This window comes from Leptodactylus fuscus, unplaced genomic scaffold, assembly GCF_031893055.1.
Source record: "Leptodactylus fuscus isolate aLepFus1 unplaced genomic scaffold, aLepFus1.hap2 HAP2_SCAFFOLD_630, whole genome shotgun sequence".
Classification (NCBI taxonomy): domain Eukaryota; kingdom Metazoa; phylum Chordata; class Amphibia; order Anura; family Leptodactylidae; genus Leptodactylus; species Leptodactylus fuscus.
The window spans coordinates 25,799-43,082 of record NW_027440663.1 but is presented as its reverse complement, the minus strand read 5'-3'; the positions used below and the strand labels follow the sequence as shown (position 1 = coordinate 43,082).

The 17,284-nt window shown below is 54.6% G+C and overlaps 1 protein-coding gene across 1 annotated transcript in view; it reads right to left on the bottom strand.

Moving 5' to 3' along the window:
* Positions 1-4,634: 4,634 nt before the first annotated feature.
* The window catches only part of WDR54 (WD repeat domain 54), a 36,991-nt gene continuing 24,341 nt past the window's right edge, over positions 4,635-17,284 (bottom strand). Inside the window, exons 5-9 of the mRNA XM_075261923.1 lie at positions 15,092-15,219; positions 10,890-10,990; positions 10,642-10,804; positions 5,127-5,201; positions 4,635-5,047 (exon numbers count right to left, since the gene is read on the bottom strand). Coding sequence (XP_075118024.1) covers positions 4,916-5,047; positions 5,127-5,201; positions 10,642-10,804; positions 10,890-10,990; positions 15,092-15,219 — 599 coding nt within the window. The 3' untranslated portion in view covers positions 4,635-4,915. The remainder of the gene's footprint in view (positions 5,048-5,126; positions 5,202-10,641; positions 10,805-10,889; positions 10,991-15,091; positions 15,220-17,284) is intronic.

Below are 17,284 nucleotides of genomic sequence, written 5' to 3'. Positions count from 1 at the left end.
ACCAACCCTGCACCTCAGAGTGACCTCAACCTGTTGGTACAGCCGTGTAGTAACCAACCCTGCACCTCAGAGTGACCTCAACCTGTCGGTACATCCATGTAGTAACCAACCCTGCACCTCAGAGTGACCTCACCCTGTCGGTACAGCCGTGTAGTAACCAACCCTGCACCCCAGAGTGACCTCACCCTGTTGGTACAGCCGTGTAGTAACCAGCCCTGCACCTCAGAGTGACCTCACCCTGTCGGTACAGCCGTGTAGTAACCAGCCCTGCACCTCAGAGTGACCTCACCCTGTCGGTACAGCCGTGTAGTAACCAGCCCTGCACCTCAGAGTGACCTCACCCTGTTGGTACAGCCGTGTAGTAACCAGCCCTGCACCTCAGAGTGACTTCACTTTGCTTGTACAGCCGTGTAGTAACCAGCCCTGCACCTCAGAGTGACCTCAACCTGTTGGTACATCCATGTAGTAACCAACCCTGCACCTCAGAGTGACTTCACTTTGCTTGTACAGCCGTGTAGTAACCAACCCTGCACCTCAGAGTGACTTCACTTTGCTTGTACAGCCGTGTAGTAACCAACCCTGCACCTCAGAGTGACCTCACCCTGTTGGTACAGCCGTGTAGTAACCAACCCTGCACCTCAGAGTGACCTCACCCTGTTGGTACAGCCGTGTAGTAACCAACCCTGCACCTCAGAGTGACCTCACCCTGTTGGTACAGCCGTGTAGTAACCAACCCTGCACCTCAGAGTGACCTCACCCTGTTGGTACAGCCGTGTAGTAACCAGCCCTGCACCTCAGAGTGACCTCACCCTGTTGGTACAGCCGTGTAGTAACCAGCCCTGCACCTCAGAGTGACTTCACCCTGTTGGTACAGCCGTGTAGTAACCAACCCTGCACCTCAGAGTGACCTCACCCTGTTGGTACAGCCGTGTAGTAACCAACCCTGCACCTCAGAGTGACCTCAACCTGTTGGTACAGCCGTGTAGTAACCAACCCTGCACCTCAGAGTGACCTCACCCTGTTGGTACAGCCGTGTAGTAACCAGCCCTGCACCTCAGAGTGACCTCACCCTGTTGGTACAGCCGTGTAGTAACCAACCCTGCACCTCAGAGTGACTTCACTTTGCTTGTACCGCCAGGCTGTGACTAACAACCCTGCTGTTGCCAGCCTGACACTCACCTCAATCTGTTGGTTCATCTGTGCGGTGACCAACCCCACACTGTAATGTGACCCTACCGTGTCCTGGTTGTGTGGCTTGTGCGGGTGCACTGAGGAGTTGCGCTGTGCACACAGATGTCTCAATCTGGTTTCTGCGCCAGGGATTTCTGGATCGGGCTGATCCTCAGTTGCTGTTGTCTTGATGGCCTTACTATGTGACATTACAGTCAGGGACATCCATGTCCATGTGACGTCTTCCCATGTTCCCTTGCAGTGGAGCGACTATGGCTGTATAAGTCTCCACACACCTGAGAAGGTGGCCTCTCCCTAAGAATGGACGCTATCCCCATAATCATGTGACGTCACCCGAGGACGCTGTGCACCATTTCTCGCCTCAGGGGTTGGCGAGGAGTGAGCACTCAGTGTCAGCGAGCTGTCAGCACATGGTCCGTGTTATGTAATCTCATCCATGTGTCCACATTCCTGAACACACAATAACATGAATCACCGCGGCCGGGGTCAGCCTGATGCCGAACATGTGACCAGATGTACTAAAGCTCCAGAACGCCGCCGGAGCCACCGAATCCATCCATACCCATCATCTATCCACAGGTCACACACATAGCACCCTCACCTAGCTGTCCATTGTCCTGCTCCTTCGCCAATGCAGGTCTTAGCCTGGGTTACACCTGGGATTGCGAGAGGTTTTCCCAAAGACAGATGGAGGAGAGAAGTGGTCGGCCAGAGAGGACTACAGAGAGGGACGCTGTGCCCTGGATGGTGCGAGAGGTGATGGCGAGGTCTGTCACACACTACAATCACTGTCACTGGTGATGTCAGGCGGCCATTGTCACACAACTATAGACCTTGCTATTCATCTGATTGGACAGAAGTTGGTCACATATCTGTGTAAAGTAACCAATCAGATCCTATCAGGGGCCGGGACCGATGATGGGCCTGTCTAATGGAGACGTCAATCATCCAATGAGCCGCGAATTGCCCAATCACCAGGTTATTACACGTGGCATCAGATACATCAGACACATCGGACACATCAGACACGTCGGATACATCAGACACATCGGACACATCGGATACATCAGACACGTCGGACACATCGGATACATCAGACACGTCGGACACATCGGATACATCAGACACGTCGGACACATCGGATACGTCGGACACATCAGACACGTCGGACACATCAGACACGTCGGATACATCAGACACGTTGGATACATCAGACACGTCGGATACATCAGACACGTCGGACACATCGGATACGTCGGACACATCAGACACGTCGGATACATCAGACACATCAGATACATTGGACACATTGGATACATCAGACACATTGGATACATCGGACACATAGTCATGGCCGGAAACAGGGTCTGTAGGTGGCAGCACTCGTCCTATAGGAGCAGAGTCATGGCCAGAAACAGGGTCTGTAGGGGGCAGCACTCGTCCTATAGGAGCAGAGTCATGGCCGGAAACAGGGTCTGTAGGGGGCAGCACTCGTCCTATAGGAGCAGAGTCATGGCCGGAAACAGGGTCTGTAGGGGGCAGCACTCGTCCTATAGGAGCAGAGTCATGGCCGGAAACAGGGTCTGTAGGGGGCAGCACTCGTCCTGTAGGAGCAGAGTCATGGCCAGAAACAGGGTCTGTAGGGGGCAGCACTCGTCCTATAGGAGCAGAGTCATGGCCGGAAACAGGGTCTGTAGGGGGCAGCACTCGTCCTATAGGAGCAGAGTCATGGCCGGAAACAGGGTCTGTAGGGGGCAGCACTCGTCCTATAGGAGCAGAGTCATGGCCAGAAACAGGGTCTGTAGGGGGCAGCACTCGTCCTATAGGAGCAGAGTCATGGCCAGAAACAGGGTCTGTAGGGGGCAGCACTCGTCCTATAGGAACAGAGTCATGGCCGGAAACAGGGTCTGTTGGGGGCAGCACTCGTCCTATAGGAGCAGAGTCATAGCCGGAAACAGGGTCTGTAGGGGGCAGCACTCGTCCTATAGGAGCAGAGTCATGGCCGGAAACAGGGTCTGTAGGGGGCAGCACTCGTCCTATAGGAGCAGAGTCATGGCCAGAAACAGGGTCTGTAGGGGGCAGCACTCGTCCTATAGGAACAGAGTCATGGCCGGAAACAGGGTCTGTAGGGGGCAGCACTCGTCCTATAGGAGCAGAGTCATAGCCGGAAACAGGGTCTGTAGGGGGCAGCACTCGTCCTATAGGAGCAGAGTCATGGCCGGAAACAGAGTCTGTAGGGGGCAGCACTCGTCCTATAGGAGCAGAGTCATGGCCGGAAACAGGGTCTGTAGGGGGCAGCACTCGTCCTATAGGAGCAGAGTCACGGCTGGAAACAGGGTCTGTAGGGGGCAGCACTCGTCCTATAGGAGCAGAGTCATGGCCTGCAGAACGTCTGATGCTTCTCACCCCTGAGACCAGACAAGGTCTGAGCTGGGAGAGAGAAGCTGCTTATGGAGAAGACAAGAAGGTTCTGGAAGAAGTGGTGGAGCTGCCTCTTATAGTGGACACGTGGCTCAGGGGTCAGCACTAGAACAGCCCTGGGATCATATCCTGCCGAGTACAATATCTGCAATAGGTTTGTATGTTCTCCCTGTGTTTGGTGGTATGTAAGGTACATTGTACAGCGCTGTGGTATATGGCGGTGATATACAAGTAAGTACAATACATACAGCGCTCCCATAACACCGCACAATACCAGGCTCACCGGAAATAGTTCTACACTTTATTGTAAAGTCAGAAAATCTTATCCAAGTAGCATCCCGCAGCACAGAGTATTTCAGTGTCATGTGGGAGTCATGTGACAGAGCTGGAGCAGTATTAGGTGTCACGTGCTGCAAGGTCTGGGCTCCATGTGGTATTTATAGACATGTCATCCCGCGGGTGCCACCACACACACACATGCACACGCACACGTACACGTACACACACACACGTGTATATATATATATATCTATAGAAAGCGCCCCCTCCCCCGGCACCAGGAGGCTCCACAGCGACACCCTGTGCTCACTAACATTACTACAGCCAGGAAGCCTCTCTATATACATGTCCTGTATGACACTGCAGCCTGGAGATCGGGGGTGTCTGGTGAGAGTGGGGTGCTCCAGGGGGTATCTGATCATATTGGGGTGCTCCAGGGGGTATCTGATCATATTGGGGTGCTCCAGGGGGTATCTGATCATATTGGGGTGCTCCAGGGGGGTATCTGATAATATCGGGGTGCTCCAGGGGGTATCTGATAATATCGGGGTGCTCCAGGGGGTATCTGATAATATCGGGGTGCTCCAGGGGGGTATCTGATAATATCGGGGTGCTCCAGGGGGGTATCTGATAATATCGGGGTGCTCCAGGGGGGTATCTGATAATATCGGGGTGCTCCAGGGGGGTATCTGATAATATCGGGGTGCTCCAGGGGGGTATCTGATAATATCGGGGTGCTCCAGGGGGGTATCTGATAATATCGGGGTGCTCCAGGGGGGTATCTGATAATATCGGGGTGCTCCAGGGGGGTATCTGATAATATCGGGGTGCTCCAGGGGGTATCTGATAATATCGGGGTGCTCCAGGGGGGTATCTGATAATATCGGGGTGCTCCAGGGGGGTATCTGATAATATCGGGGTGCTCCAGGGGGGTATCTGATAATATCGGGGTGCTCCAGGGGGTATCTGATAATATCGGGGTGCTCCAGGGGGGTATCTGATAATATCGGGGTGCCCCCTCGCCTCACAATTGCACATATCTGATGATCTCATTCAGGTCATAGCCAGTCACAGCGAAGGAGGACCCCTGGGGGTCACAGAAGCGCGCCCCACAGATCTGGGTGTCCGTCACACACTCGGAGTGCCGATGCTCCACCTGCCCAGGAAACAACAGGACAATTAGCAGAGGGTGGAGGAAGATGGCGGCCCCCCCCCCCCCCATCACCAAACATCACCTCAACCAGCCCCGAATCCTCACAGCGGCTCAGCTGCCAGATCTGGACAAAGGAGTCCTCCGCCCCCGAGAGCAGCTGCAGGGACACAAGACAAGGACATAACATAGAGCACATGTCTACAAGACCAGCACCTGCCTGGAGTGACGGCGCCCCCTGTCTGCTTGTCAGTGGATCATACCTCCCTCTGTACTGGGGGGTCAGTCTGTGCCCCCCGCACCTCCTAATCATAAACCTGCCCTCTCAAAGCTCCTGTAAGGTCCCTCACCGCGGGGTACACTACCCAAAAGAGGCAGCAGGGAAAACAGGTTAGCGCCCCCTTGTGATAAGGCTTGGGGTGTGATCCAACCTGCCTGTCATCCTTACATATCTGCCGGGGAAGATTACAGGAGTCGGACATTTCTATCTGTGGGCGGGGTCTCCTCACTGTATACACATGTATATAGATGTGGGCGGGGATTATATAGGAGGGCGGGGTCTCCTCACTGTATATACACATGTATATAGATGTGGGTGGGGATTATATAGGAGGGCGGGGTCTCCTCACTGTATATACACATGTATATAGATGTGGGCGGGGATTATATAGGAGGGCGGGGTCTCCTCACTGTATATACACATGTATATAGATGTGGGCGGGGATTATATAGAAGGGCGGGGTCTCCTCACTGTATATATACATGTATATAGATGTGGGCGGGGATTATATAGAAGGGCGGGGTCTCTTCACTGTATATATACATGTATATAGATGTGGGCGGGGTCTCCTCACTGTATACACATGTATATAGATGTGGGCGGGGATTATATAGAAGGGCGGGGTCTCCTCACTGTATATACACATGTATATAGATGTGGGCGGGGATTATATAGAAGGGCGGGGTCTCCTCACTGTATATACACATGTATATAGATGTGGGCGGGGATTATATAGAAGGGCGGGGTCTCCTCACTGTATATACATGTATATAGATGTGGACGGGGATTATATAGAAGGGCGGGGTCTCCTCACTGTATATACACATGTATATAGATGTGGGCGGGGATTATATAGAAGGGCGGGGTCTCCTCACTGTATATACATGTATATAGATGTGGGCGGGGATTATATAGAAGGGTGGGGTCTCCTCACTGTATATACACATGTATATAGATGTGGGCACAGATTATATAGAAGGGTGGGGTCTCCTCACTGTATATACACATGTATATAGATGTGGGCACAGATTATATAGAAGGGCGGGGTCTCCTCACTGTATATACATGTATATAGATGTGGGCGGGGATTATATAGAAGGGCGGGGTCTCCTCACTGTATATATACATATATAGATGTGGGCGGGGATTATATAGAAGGGCGGGGTCTCCTCACTGTATATACATGTATATAGATGTGGGCGGGGATTATATAGAAGGGTGGGGTCTCCTCACTGTATATACACATGTATATAGATGTGGGCGGGGTCTCCTCACTGTATATATACATGTATATAGATGTGGGAACAGATTATATAGAAGGGCGGGGTCTCCTCACTGTATATACATGTATATAGATGTGGGCGGGGATTATATATAGAAGGGCGGGGTCTCCTCACTGTATATACATGTATATAGATGTGGGCGGGGATTATATAGAAGGGTGGGGTCTCCTCACTGTATATACACATGTATATAGATGTGGGCGGGGATTATATAGAAGGGCGGGGTCTCCTCACTGTATATACATGTATATAGATGTGGGCGGGGATTATATAGAAGGGCGGGGTCTCCTCACTGTATATACATGTATATAGATGTGGGCGGGGATTATATAGAAGGGCGGGGTCTCCTCACTGTATATACACATGTATATAGATGTGGGCGGGGATTATATAGAAGGGTGGGGTCTCCTCACTGTATATACACTCACCGGCCACTTTATTAGGTACACCTGTCCAACTGCTCGTTAACACTTAATTTCTAATCAGCCAATCACATGGCGGCAACTCAGTGCATTTCGGCATGTAGACATGGTCAAGACAATCTCCTGCAGTTCAAACCGAGCATCAGTATGGGGGGGAAGAAAGGTGATTTGAGTGCCTTTGAACGTGGCATGGTTGTTGGTGCCAGAAGGGCTGGTCTGAGTATTTCAGAAACTGCTGATCTACTGGGATTTTCACGCACAACCATCTCTAGGGTTTACAGAGAATGGTCCGAAAAAGAAAAAACATCCAGTGAGCGGCAGTTCTGTGGGGGGCGGAAATGCGTTGTTGATGCCAGAGGTCAGAGGAGAATGGCCAGACTGGTTCCAGCTGATAGAAAGGCAACAGTGACTCAAATAGCCACCCGTTACAACCAAGGTAGCCAGAAGAGCATCTCTGAACGCCGCACAGTACGGCCAACTTTGAGGCTACAGATGGGCTACAGCAGCAGAAGACCACACCGGGGGCCACTCCTTTCAGCTAAGAACAGGAAACTGAGGCTACAATTTGCACAAGCTCATCGAAATTGGACAATTGAAGATTGGAAAAACGTTGCCTGGTCTGATGAGTCTCGATTTCTGCTGCGACATTCGGATGGTAGGGTCAGAATTTGGCGTCAACAACATGAAAGCATGGATCCATCCTGCCTTGTATCGGTAACGGTTCAGGCTGGTGGTGGTGGTGTCATGGTGTGGGGAATATTTTCTTGGCACTCTTTGGGCCCCTTGGTACCAATTGAGCATCGTTGCAACGCCAAAGCCTACCTGAGTATTGTTGCTGACCATGTCCATCCCTTTATGACCACAATGTACCCAACATCTGATGGCTACTTTCAGCAGGATAATGCAATGCCATGTCATAAAGCTGGAATCATCTCAGACTGGTTTCTGGAACATGACAATGAGTTCACTGTACTCCAATGGCCTCCACAGTCACCAGATCTCAATCCAATAGAGGAGCATCTTTGGGATGTGGTGGAACGGGAGATTCGCATCATGGATGTGCAGCCGACAAATCTGCGACTGCAACTGTGTGATGCCATCATGTCAATATGGAGCAAAATCTCTGAGGAATGCTTCCAGCACCTTGTTGTATCTATGCCACGAAGAATTGAGGCAGTTCTGAAGGCAAAAGGGGGTCCAACCCGTTACTAGCATGGTGGACCTAATAAAGTGGCCGGTGAGTGTACATGTATATAGATGTGGGCGGGGATTATATAGGAGGGCGGGGTCTCCTCACTGTATATATACATGTATATAGATGTGGGCGGGGATTATATAGAAGGGCGGGGTCTCCTCACTGTATATACATGTATATAGATGTGGGCGGGGATTATATAGAAGGGCGGGGTCTCCTCACTGTATATATACATGTATATAGATGTGGGCGGGGATTATATAGATGTGGGCGGGGTCTCCTCACTGTATATACATGTATATAGATGTGGGTGGGGATTATATAGAAGGGCGGGGTCTCCTCACTGTATATACATGTATATAGATGTGGGCGGGGATTATATAGAAGGGCGGGATCTCCTCACTGTATATATACATGTATATAGATGTGGGCGGGGATTATATAGAAGGGCGGGGTCTCCTCACTGTATACACATGTATATAGATGTGGGCACAGATTATATAGAAGGGCGGGATCTCCTCACTGTATATAAACATGTATATAGATGTGGGCGGGGATTATATAGAAGGGCGGGGTCTCCTCACTGTATATAAACATGTATATAGATGTGGGCGGGGATTATATAGAAGGGCGGGGTCTCCTCACTGTATATAAACTTGTATATAGATGTGGGCGGGGATTATATAGAAGGGCGGGGTCTCCTCACTGTATATACACATGTATATAGATGTGGGCGGGGATTATATAGAAGGGCAGGGTCTCCTCACTGTATATACACATGTATATAGATGTGGGCGGGGATTATATAGAAGGGCGGGGTCTCCTCACTGTATATACACATGTATATAGATGTGGGCGGGGATTATATAGAAGGGCGGGATCTCCTCACTGTATATATACATGTATATAGATGTGGGCGGGGATTATATAGAAGGGCGGGGTCTCCTCACTGTATATAAACATGTATATAGATGTGGGCGGGGATTATATAGAAGGGCGGGGTCTCCTCACTGTATATAAACATGTATATAGATGTGGGCGGGGATTATATAGAAGGGCGGGGTCTCCTCACTGTATATACATGTATATAGATGTGGGCGGGGATTATATAGAAGGGCGGGGTCTCCTCACTGTATATACATGTATATAGATGTGGGCACAGATTATATAGAAGGGCGGGGTCTCCTCACTGTATATATACATATATAGATGTGGGCGGGGATTATATAGAAGGGCGGGGTCTCCTCACTGTATATATACATATATAGATGTGGACGGGGATTATATAGAAGGGCGGGGTCTCCTCACTGTATATATACATGTATATAGATGTGGGCGGGGATTATATAGAAGGGCGGGGTCTCCTCACTGTATACACATGTATATAGATGTGGGCGGGGATTATATAGAAGGGCGGGGTCTCCTCACTGTATATATACATATATAGATGTGGGCGGGGATTATATAGAAGGGCGGGGTCTCCTCACTGTATATACATGTATATAGATGTGGGCGGGGATTATATAGAAGGGCGGGGTCTCCTCACTGTATATACATGTATATAGATGTGGGCGGGGATTATATAGAAGGACGGGATCTCCTCACTGTATATATACATGTATATAGATGTGGACGGGGATTATATAGAAGGGCGGGGTCTCCTCACTGTATATATACATATATAGATGTGGGCGGGGATTATATAGAAGGGCGGGATCTCCTCACTGTATATATACATGTATATAGATGTGGGCGGGGATTATATAGAAGGGCGGGATCTCCTCACTGTATATAAACATGTATATAGATGTGGGCGGGGATTATATAGAAGGGCGGGGTCTCCTCACTGTATATAAACATGTATATAGATGTGGGCGGGGATTATATAGAAGGGCGGGGTCTCCTCACTGTATAGATACATGTATATAGATGTGGGCACAGATTATATAGAAGGGCGGGGTCTCCTCACTGTATATACATGTATATAGATGTGGGCGGGGATTATATAGAAGGGCGGGGTCTCCTCACTGTATATACATGTATATAGATGTGGGCGGGGATTATATAGAAGGGCGGGGTCTCCTCACTGTATATACACATGTATATAGATGTGGGCGGGGATTATATAGAAGGGCGGGGTCTCCTCACTGTATATACATGTATATAGATGTGGGCACAGATTATATAGAAGGGTGGGGTCTCCTCACTGTATATACATGTATATAGATGTGGGAACAGATTATATAGAAGGGCGGGGTCTCCTCACTGTATACACATGTATATAGATGTGGGCGGGGATTATATAGAAGGGCGGGGTCTCCTCACTGTATATACATGTATATAGATGTGGGCGGGGATTATATAGAAGGGCGGGGTCTCCTCACTGTATATACATGTATATAGATGTGGGCGGGGCTTACTCTGCCAGTCTCCGGTGCGATGTCCAGGGTGTAGATCCAGCGGGCGTGCGAGTCCAGCTCCACAGTGATGGCTCCAGAGCTGGCATCATACAGCCGGATCTGCCCGGTGCCATAGGCGGCAGCAATCACCCCGTCCCACAACTTCACTGAGGAGCAAGTGACCCTGGAGGAGAGAGGAGACGGTCAGGCCCTATATCCTGTATACCCCCCTCCCCCGCAGTATACGGACCACCACGTCACCCACTCACCCGTACGCCGAGATCTTTGTCACCAACCGGAAATCTTCCCCAGACTTCCAGACACACAAGAGCCCGGAGTCATCGGCCGTCACCAGGTCAGCGGGCCGATCCTGCAGAGGAGAAGGTCAGTGGGGTCAGGGGTACGGGGTATAGGCGGGGGTCATTAGCCGGGGTACGGTGTATAGGCGGGGTGGGGGTCATTAGCAGGGGTATGGAGTATAGGCGGGGTGGGGGTCATTAGCAGGGGTACGGGGTATAGGTGGGGGTCATTAGCAGGGGTACGGGGTATAGGTGGGGGTCATTAGCAGGGGTATGGAGTATAGGCGGGGTGGGGGTCATTAGCAGGGGTACGGGGTATAGGCGGGGTGGGGGTCATTAGCAGGGGTACGGGGTATAGGTGGGGGTCATTAGCAGGGGTACGGAGTATAGGTGGGGTGGGGGTCATTAGCAGGGGTACGGGGTATAGGTGGGGTGGGGGTCATTAGCAGGGGTACGGGGTATAGGTGGGGTGGGGGTCATTAGCTGGGGTACGGGGTATAGGCGGGGTGGGGGTCATTAGCAGGGGTACGGTGTATAGGCGGGGTGGGGGTCATTAGCAGGGGTACGGGGTATAGGTGGGGTGGGGGTCATTAGCAGGGGTACGGGGTATAGGTGGGGTGGGGGTCATTAGCAGGGGTACGGAGTATAGGCGGGGTGGGGGTCATTAGCAGGGGTACGGGGTATAGGTGGGGTGGGGGTCATTAGCTGGGGTACGGAGTATAGGCGGGGTGGGGGTCATTAGCCGGGGTACGGGGTATAGGCGGGGTGGGGGTCATTAGCAGGGGTACGGTGTATAGGCGGGGTGGGGGTCATTAGCAGGGGTACGGAGTATAGGCGGGGTGGGGGTCATTAGCAGGGGTACGGTGTATAGGCGGGGTGGGGGTCATTAGCAGGGGTACGGGGTATAGGCGGGGTGGGGGTCATTAGCCGGGGTACGGGGTATAGGCGGGGTGGGGGTCATTAGCTGGGGTACGGGGTATAGGCGGGGTGGGGGTCATTAGCAGGGGTACGGGGTATAGGCGGGGTGGGGGTCATTAGCAGGGGTACGGTGTATAGGTGGGGTGGGGGTCATTAGCAGGGGTACGGGGTATAGGCGGGGTGGGGGTCATTAGCAGGGGTACGGGGTATAGGCGGGGTGGGGGTCATTAGCAGGGGTACGGGGTATAGGCGGGGTGGGGGTCATTAGCAGGGGTACGGGGTATAGGTGGGGTGGGGGTCATTAGCAGGGGTACGGAGTATAGGCGGGGTGGGGGTCATTAGCAGGGGTACGGGGTATAGGCGGGGTGGGGGTCATTAGCAGGGGTACGGAGTATAGGTGGGGGTCATTAGCAGGGGTACGGGGTATAGGTGGGGTGGGGGTCATTAGCAGGGGTACGGGGTATAGGCGGGGTGGGGGTCATTAGCAGGGGTACGGAGTATAGGTGGGGGTCATTAGCAGGGGTACGGGGTATAGGTGGGGTGGGGGTCATTAGCCGGGGTACGGGGTATAGGCGGGGTGGGGGTCATTAGCTGGGGTACGGGGTATAGGTGGGGTGGGGGTCATTAGCAGGGGTACGGGGTATAGGTGGGGTGGTGGGGTCATTAGCAGGGGTACGGGGTATAGGCGGGGTGGGGGTCATTAGCAGGGGTACGGGGTATAGGTGGGGTGGGGGTCATTAGCTGGGGTACGGAGTATAGGTGGGGTGGGGGTCATTAGCAGGGGTACGGGGTATAGGCGGGGTGGGGGTCATTAGCTGGGGTACGGTGTATAGGCGGGGTGGGGGTCATTAGCAGGGGTACGGGGTATAGACGGGGTGGGGGTCATTAGCAGGGGTACGGGGTATAGGTGGGGTGGGGGTCATTAGCTGGGGTACGGGGTATAGGCGGGGTGTGGGGGTCATTAGCAGGGGTACGGGGTATAGGTGGGGTGGGGGTCATTAGACTGGGGTACGGAGTATAGGCGGGGTGGGGGTCATTAGCAGGGGTACGGGGTATAGGTGGGTGGGGGTCAATTAGCAGGGGTACGGGGTATAGGTGGGGGTCATTAGCAGGGGTACGGGGTATAGGCGGGGTGGGGGTCATTAGCAGGGGTACGGGGTATAGGTGGGGTGGGGGTCATTAGCAGGGTACGGGGTATAGGCGGGTGGGGGTCATTAGCCGGGGTACGGGGTATAGGCGGGGTGGGGGTCATTAGCAGGGGTACGGGGTATAGGTGGGGTGGGGGGTCATTAGCTGGGGTACGGGGTATAGGTGGGGTGGGGGTCATTAGCAGGGGTACGGGGTATAGGCGGGGTGGGGGTCATTAGCAGGGGTACGGGGTATAGGTGGGGTGGGGGTCATTAGCTGGGGTACGGGGTATAGGTGGGGTGGGGGTCATTAGCTGGGGTACGGAGTATAGGCGGGGTGGGGGTCATTAGCAGGGGGTAACGGGGGTATAAGGTGGGGTGGGGGTCATTAGCAGGGGTACGGGGGTATAGGTGGGGGTCATTAGCAGGGGTACGGGGTATAGGCGGGGGTCATTAGCAGGGGTACGGGGTATAGGCGGGGTGGGGGTCATTAGCAGGGGTACGGGGTATAGGTGGGGTGGGGGGTCATTAGCAGGGGTACGGGGTATAGGCGGGGTGGGGGTCATTAGCCGGGGTACGGGGTATAGGCGGGGTGGGGGGTCATTAGCAGGGGTACGGGGTATAGGTGGGGGTGGGGGTCATTAGCTGGGGTACGGGGTATAGGTGGGGTGGGGGGTCATTAGCAGGGGTACGGGGTATAGGCGGGGTGGGGGTCATTAGCAGGGGTACGGGGTATAGGTGGGGTGGGGGGTCATTAGCTGGGGTACGGGGTATAGGTGGGGGTCATTAGCAGGGGTACGGGGTATAGGCGGGTGGGGGTCATTAGCAGGGGTACGGGGTATAGGTGGGGTGGGGGTCATTAGCTGGGGTACGGGGGTATAGGTGGGGGTCATTAGCAGGGGTACGGGGTATAGGCGGGGTGGGGGTCATTAGCCGGGGTACGGGGGTATAGGCGGGGTGGGGGTCATTAGCAGGGGTACGGGGTATAGGTGGGGGTGGGGGTCATTAGCTGGGGTACGGGGTATAGGTGGGGTGGGGGTCATTAGCAGGGGTACGGGGTATAGGCGGGGTGGGGGTCATTAGCAGGGGTACGGGGTATAGGTGGGGTGGGGGTCATTAGCTGGGGTACGGGGTATAGGTGGGGTGGGGGGTCATTAGCTGGGGTACGGAGTATAGGCGGGGTGGGGGTCATTAGCAGGGGTACGGGGTATAGGTGGGGTGGGGGGGTCATTAGCAGGGGTACGGGGTATAGGTGGGGGGTCATTAGCAGGGGTACGGGGTATAGGCGGGGTGGGGGTCATTAGCAGGGGTACGGGGTATAGGTTGGGGTGGGGGTCATTAGCAGGGGTACGGGGTATAGGCGGGGTGGGGGTCATTAGCCGGGGTACGGGGTATAGGCGGGGTGGGGGTCATTAGCAGGGGTACGGGGTATAGGTGGGGTGGGGGTCATTAGCTGGGGTACGGGGTATAGGTGGGGTGGGGGTCATTAGCAGGGGTACGGGGTATAGGCGGGGTGGGGGTCATTAGCAGGGGTACGGGTATAGGTGGGGTGGGGGGTCATTAGCTGGGGTACGGGGTATAGGTGGGGTGGGGGTCATTAGCTGGGGTACGGAGTATAGGCGGGGTGGGTGTCATTAGCAGGGGTACGGGGTATAGGTGGGGTGGGGGTCATTAGCAGGGGTACGGGGTATAGGTGGGGGTCATTAGCAGGGGTACGGGGTATAGGCGGGGGTGGGGGTCATTAGCAGGGGTACGGGGTATAGGTGGGGTGGGGGTCATTAGCAGGGGTACGGGGTATAGGCGGGGTGGGGGTCATTAGCAGGGGTACGGAGTATAGGCGGGGTGGGGGTCATTAGCAGGGGTACGGAGTATAGGTGGGGGTGGGGGTCATTAGCTGGGGTACGGAGTATAGGCGGGGTGGGGGTCATTAGCTGGGGTACGGAGTATAGGCGGGGTGGGTGGGTCATTAGCAGGGGTACGGAGTATAGGCGGGGTGGGGGTCATTAGCAGGGGTACGGGGTATAGGTGGGGTGGGGGTCATTAGCAGGGGTACGGGGTATAGGTGGGGGTCATTAGCAGGGGTACGGTGTATAGGCGGGGTGGGGGTCATTAGCAGGGGTCACTCACCTCCCCCCCGCAGGTCTCACAGGCGATGTCAGTGATGGGGTCTCGGTGCTCGGCTAAGACCTCGGCCAGGGTAATGTTTGTGCCTTTGGCGGGAATGTCAAAAACCAGGACGAGGCCGGAGGACGTCCCTGCAGGGAGGAGAAACACCTGTGATGTACACAGCGAGGCGCCCCCTACTGGCCCATCATCCCCTCCCCCCCCCCCCCCCCCCAGTAACCTGTCATGTACGCAGAGAGGCGCCCCTACTGGCCCATCATCCCTCCCCAGTAACCTGTCATGTACGCAGAGAGGCGCCCCCTACTGGCCCATCATCCCTCCCAGTAACCTGTCATGTACGCAGAGAGGCGCCCCCTACTGGCCCATCATCCCTCCCCAGTAACCTGTCATGTACGCAGCGAGGCGCCCCCTACTGGCCCATCATCCCCCCCCCCCTCCCCCAGTAACCTGTCATGTACACAGCGAGGCGCCCCCTACTGGCCCATCATCCCTCCCCAGTAACCTGTCATGTACGCAGAGAGGCGCCCCCCTACTGGCCCATCATCCCTCCCCAGTAACCTGTCATGTACACAGCGAGGCGCCCCCTACTGGCCCATCATCCCCCCCCCCCCCCCCCCCAGTAACCTGTCATGTACGCAGCGAGGCGCCCCCCTACTGGCCCATCATCCCCCCCCCCCCCCCAGTAACCTGTCATGTACACAGCGAGGCGCCCCCTACTGGCCCATCATCGTTCCCCAGTAACCTGTCATGTACACAGCGAGGCGCCCCCTACTGGCCCATCATCCCCCCCCCCCAGTAACCTGTCATGTACGCAGCGAGGCACCCCCTACTGACCCATCATTACCCCCACCAGTAACCCCCTACCACCTCATCATCCCCCCCCACCAGGTGTCCTCTGCAGTGAATGACGCTGATCTCTGCCTCCTCCGCACAATACAAGCCTGGTAGAGACAAAACACTTACAATCCCACATCAATCCAATAAGTGTGGCAGAGCTGCAGCGCCTTCGCAGACCGAGGATGGGAGAGACACTGAGCCTTACTAGAGCTGCAGCGCCTTCGCAGACCGAGGATGGGAGAGACACTGAGCCTTACTAGAGCTGCAACACCTCCACAGACCGAGGATGGGAGAGACACTGAGCCTTACTAGAGCTGCAGCACCTCCCCAGACCAAGGATGGGAGAGACACTGAGCCTTACTAGAGCTGCAGCACCTCCACAGACCGAGGATGGGAGAGACACTGAGCCTTACTAGAGCTGCAGCGCCTTCGCAGACCGAGGATGGGAGAGACACTGAGCCTTACTAGAGCTGCAGCACCTCCACAGATCGAGGATGGGAGAGACGCTGAGCCTTACTAGAGCTGCAGCACCTCCAGAGACCGAGGATGGGAGAGACACTGAGCCTTACTAGAGCTGCAGCACCTCCACAGACAGAGGATGGCAGAGACACTGAGCCTTACTAGAGCTGCAGCACCTCCACAGACTGAGGATGAGAGAGACACTGAGCCTTACTAGAGCTGCAGCGCCTCCACAGACCGAGGATGGGAGAGACACTGAGCCTTACTAGAGCTGCAGCACCTCCGCAGACCGAGGATGGGAGAGACACTGAGCCTTACTAGAGCTGCAGCGCCTTCGCAGACCGAGGATGGGAGAGACACTGAGCCTTACTAGAGCTGCAGTGCCTCCTCAGACCGAGGATGGGAGAGACACTGAGCCTTACTAGAGCTGCAGCGCCTCCACAGACCGAGGATGGGAGAGACACTGAGCCATACTAGAGCTGCAGCGCCTCCACAGACCAAGGATAGGAGAGACACTGAGCCTTACTAGAGCTGCAGCACCTCCACAGACCGAGGATGGGAGAGACACTGAGCCTTACTAGAGCTGCAGCACCTCCACAGACTGAGGATGGGAGAGACACTGAGTCTTACTAGAGCTGCAGCACCTCCACAGACCAAGGATGGGAGAGACACTGAGCCTTACTAGAGCTGCAGCACCTCCACAGACCGAGGATGGGAGAGACACTGAGCCTTACTAGAGCTGCAGCACCTCCACAGACTGAGGATGGGAGAGACACTGAGCCTTACTAGAGCTGCAGCACCTCCACAGACCGAGGATGGGAGAGACACTGAGCCTTACTAGAGCTGCAGCACCTCCAGAGAGCGAGGATGGCAGAGACACTGAGCCTTACTAGAGCTGCA